Source organism: Prosopis cineraria, unplaced genomic scaffold, assembly GCF_029017545.1.
Source record: "Prosopis cineraria cultivar Desert tree isolate PC_DT_omini unplaced genomic scaffold, ASM2901754v1 PC1584, whole genome shotgun sequence".
Taxonomy (NCBI): Eukaryota; Viridiplantae; Streptophyta; class Magnoliopsida; order Fabales; family Fabaceae; genus Prosopis; species Prosopis cineraria.
The window spans coordinates 330-4,809 of NW_026556909.1; the positions used below are offsets into that span (position 1 = coordinate 330).

Below are 4,480 nucleotides of genomic sequence, written 5' to 3' on the forward strand. Positions count from 1 at the left end.
TACCTTGGGAGTATCTTTAATGCGGGAAACTTGTTCTGTAACCATCATTGATGTCACGTCAGACATGTGATATGTCCATTTATATCATTTCTCTTTAACTTTCGATCAGCTCATATATCCTGCAAGTTACAGCTATATGCATCAAATGTTCAAGTTGTATTTTTCTCACTGCTGTTAATATTTCATCCAAAGTAAGATTGATTACAGCCACTTTATAATGATTTTACGTTGCTATATTCACAATGTTCAAAAGTTTACAGTCTATTATAAATTGTTCTGCAGAAAAGAGTTCTTGTAGCATTGGAAGAGGCTGGGGTTTTCACTTCAGGCGGTCTGGTCAGGGACAAGGTCTGAGAATTCAAACCTACTAAAACCTTTTTATTCCACTAGGGCTTAGCCATCTTCTTTGTATGGCATTGATGGGTATTTTGTCAGCCTTGAGTATGTGCAACTTTTATTCAATTAATTTTCCACACTAGTAGAATGTTTTGATGGATGGTAATGAAGGGGAAGGGAAAATTTCATTGAAACTTTTACTTTGCATCGGAGTTTTTAATAGTGATGGAAAGATGATGAAGGATTTGGTTTCCAAAATACTTGAAAGTCCTTTTGTCTTTATAACTTTCATGTTTCCCCCAATTTGGAGGATGTTGGAAGACGTTTTCTCCGGCAAGGGGAAGGAAATTATCATTTGACCACCCCCTTTTTCCTCCACTTCTTTCCTTCCATTTTCCTTAGATTTCTTCGCTCCCCCTCGCCTCCAAACTCCTAAATTTTCTCTCTATTTCAGTAGAAGTGTATTCATATTTGTTCTGAACTTCTGATAGTAAACATCGCATGTGATTAGAATTTGCATTAACCTTTGTTATACCACGACATCTTTTTCAGAGATGACTAAAGGACAGTGATGCTAATTTAAGGAGCATCCCTATAGAGAGATCCTGAAGGATTTAATTTGATGGTTCTTTTGGGAAAGAGTCATGATAGATGTTGGAAAGACCCAAAACAAATTCAGTATGGAGTTGTTCTTTAGAAAATAATTTGTCAGAGGAGATGGTGAGGATGACAAGGGGTTCTAATGAAGAAAAACTTTGTACCTTAGTGGTCATTTTCCCATTGTTTCTCTCCAGTGTTTTTTTTTTTTTTTTTTCCTTTCAAGATATCCTTGGGACCTGGAATTCTACACTTTGATCTTGCATGAATTCTAGTGATTGTATATTTGATGCGCTCAACAAATCAGATTGAAATTGCAGACTATGTAAATGTATAGTAATTTATGGAATTGTGATGTGTTCAACTTCTTCTGTGCAACTTGTAAAGTTCTGATATTGATAATTGTTGCTGCCTACTTTTTCTCAAGGTTGAAGTAACTTTTTGTCACGTACCTTTATACCGGCATCTGCATGCAGGTCCTCTTCTGTAGCACAGAGAATGGGCGGTCATCATTTGTTCGGCAGTTGGAACCAGATTGGCATGTTGACACAAATCCGGAAATTATCTCTCAGTTAGCTGTATGTTGTTAGAAACTTAAATTTACATTCATCTGTTATTTTGTACATACTTTGATATTTTGTGCATACTTTGATATAATACGCTTAATGTCATTTCTTTCTAGGCTGAAATTCTGTCACGCATATATATATGTATAATATTTATATATTTATATATCTCATGGTTAACAAATCATGTTGCAGAGGTTTATCAAGTACGAACTTCATGTCTGTCCTTTTAGAACCGAACGAACTGCTGCTAATGTGTTCAGTGCTTCATCCCTGGAACAGTTCTTTGGATCTATATGAAACTCAATCTACTAGAAGATGAATTGTTATTCGTGAAGTTGATTTCAGTTGTTTCCTTCTGGATCTTGGCCTCTAGCCACCATACTAGGTAGATTTTCTTCAAACTTGTGAGGGTGTTGTCCCTGGGTCTTCAGATGAATGAATACCGTGCATCCGTATCAAAGAAGAAATTTTAATCTTTTTTTTTTTTGCCCTTTATACTTGAGCTTTGTGCAATATATTGGATCAAATGATATGCCACTGTATAAAAATGGTCGTCATCCTTACTTTACAGGCTATAGAAAAGTCCCTCTTTTTTTTTTTGACAAAAGAAAAATCTATTGATCCTTATTTGTACAGCCACGAAACATAGTATTTTTCTCTTTATATTTGTAGTTGGTCATGTTTCTGGCATTAGAATTCACTCTTTCAAATCAACGATGTGATAACCTAATCAGCAATCGTGCCAGTTTGAAAGTGTTTTCTGGCTGGTGGTTCATTTGCATATATATGAAAAGTAATAGGATGAAGGTGTATTTTTGCTTCTGATGTATTTCCCGAGGAGCATTCAGCATCTTGACATTTTTGTTGGAGTAATTTTGTCTTTAAAGTTATTAAAATAAAATATTTTTGTTTTTTCTGTTAAATTTTTTTAATGATCAATGTTTGAGGTTGGTGTCGAAATTTTGACGAAAATGGTAAAAATATTTCGTTTTAATAACTTTAAAGGTAAAATTGGTTAAACAAAAATGTTAGGGTATTAAGTGCTCTTCATAAAATATATTAAGAGTAAAAATATAATTTAACTCGAAGTAATATCAAGATTAAAGAGTCATGATGTTTATAAAGGCAGAGTCATGATGCCTATAAAGGCAGGGCATTACATGAAATTTGGAAATTGACCCAAACAATGATCAGAGGGAAAAAGAGACAAAACATCCGCTTGCCAACTTTGATTGTTTCATTGTGCTGTGTTTTTCAACTACAATTCATGCATACATGCACCCACCCACCCCATAACCATTGTAAAGGAAAGAAAAATGAGCAAATATGGAATGTGTATGGATGGACCGTAAAATTATAAATTAGGCCATAAGTACTTACATTTGGGGTAGGAGATGAAGTATTGATGGATATTGCTTTTCTTTTTTATCACATGTTATTTTTAAATTTAAATATTCATTTCTATTATTATGGATGACCATTTCTTTTATTTTAGACATATGTAATTTAAGATATATTAATTTATGATCGGTCAATTTTCATGACATTGATATACCATGACTAGAAGATAATATAAGCTTTTCCCATTTTGATACATACACTACATAATATGCATGATTGATTAAGTGAATGATTTCACTTGAAAACTTAAAAATATATAACATAAATTTTTTTTATTAAATAAAATAATTACTAAAATAAATGAAGATTTAAATAATGAGAAATAAAATAACATTCTTTATTTTAAAAATGTGATTTTTAATTAATTTTTAATTTCTACTTTAGTATTATTATCAGTATTAAATATTAATCATTAATCATTGATAAAATGTGCTTAATATAATATAATATTTAGATTATCTCTCTACCTTCCTTCATTACATTCATCCATATTCAATTTCATCTACCCATTTAATCGTTATTTTGGTTCAAGGTGTGAGATTGTTAATTATGATATGAAATAAATATAATATCCATTTAATGGTTATTATTAATGAGTATTATAATTTTTTTTAAAAGAATTTAAATAATAACAGTAAATAGCTTATTTATTTTAATATGTGTGATATGTGCAATCGTGGGTTCAATATGTGCAATTGAGCATGTGAATGGAAGCATCCAAGGAATCAACAAGAGTTTGGTTACTAACTTACCTTTTCCGTTATTCTTGTAAGCAATTTTTATTAATTTTATCAATACTAATATAAAAAAATAAAATGAATAAAAGCGTGTAAAATTTCAATATGCTTCTATATAATAAATTTAAAAAGTAATACTCCCTCTGATTTTATTTGCAAGAGAGAAAAATGTATCACGCAATCTCAAAAAAATCAATTGATTATATTAATTATGTCTGAAAAAAAAAATATACTATAACACCTTTTATTAATTGTGTTAATCAAGTCTTTATTAATTATTTCTTATAACTATAAATGATAAAATTATGAGAAATAATTTATGAAATTTGTAATAGATGTTTATTGAATTAATTTTGTTTATCTTAAAAAAACTAAAAGTGATGGTTTTTTCTATCAATAAAAACGAAAGGAATATCATATTATTATTTTTTCTTCTCATAAAAGATAATTTTAAATATATTTTTTAAATATTATTTAAAAAATCATACCATAATTTATAAATAAAATTAAATGAATTTTTTAAAATATATTTATAAATGGGATGAAGAAGGTACTTTGCCTTGGTGCTGCAGGGGATAAAATAAAATCAAAACCTTTTCTTGTGTTGCGCCATCTTTCTTTTATTTTTTTTATGTGAATAAAAATATATCTTTACTTTAAAATTTATTAACAAATTTTCTTAAATTATTATATTTGATATTTCACGAAATGTCATTATTATTTATATATTTTAATAATATTTTTCCATCATTAACACTCAATTGAAGATCAATGCAACGCAAGGTAGAACTGTAAAAGCAGAAAATAGCTGCTTCTCATTCAACTTGATACTATCACCGG

The 4,480-nt window shown here is 29.6% G+C and overlaps 1 protein-coding gene across 1 annotated transcript; it reads left to right on the top strand.

Annotated features, from left to right (window-relative positions):
• Positions 1 to 282: 282 nt before the first annotated feature.
• Positions 283 to 2,331, top strand: LOC129300427 (peroxisome biogenesis protein 22-like; the record flags this gene model as incomplete). Its single annotated transcript, XM_054938996.1, has 3 exons — positions 283 to 348; positions 1,410 to 1,511; positions 1,695 to 2,331. Coding segments are annotated over 3 exons (273 nt in total), but the record flags the coding sequence as incomplete, so codon positions are not given.
• Between the last annotated feature and the right edge of the window lie 2,149 nt (positions 2,332 to 4,480).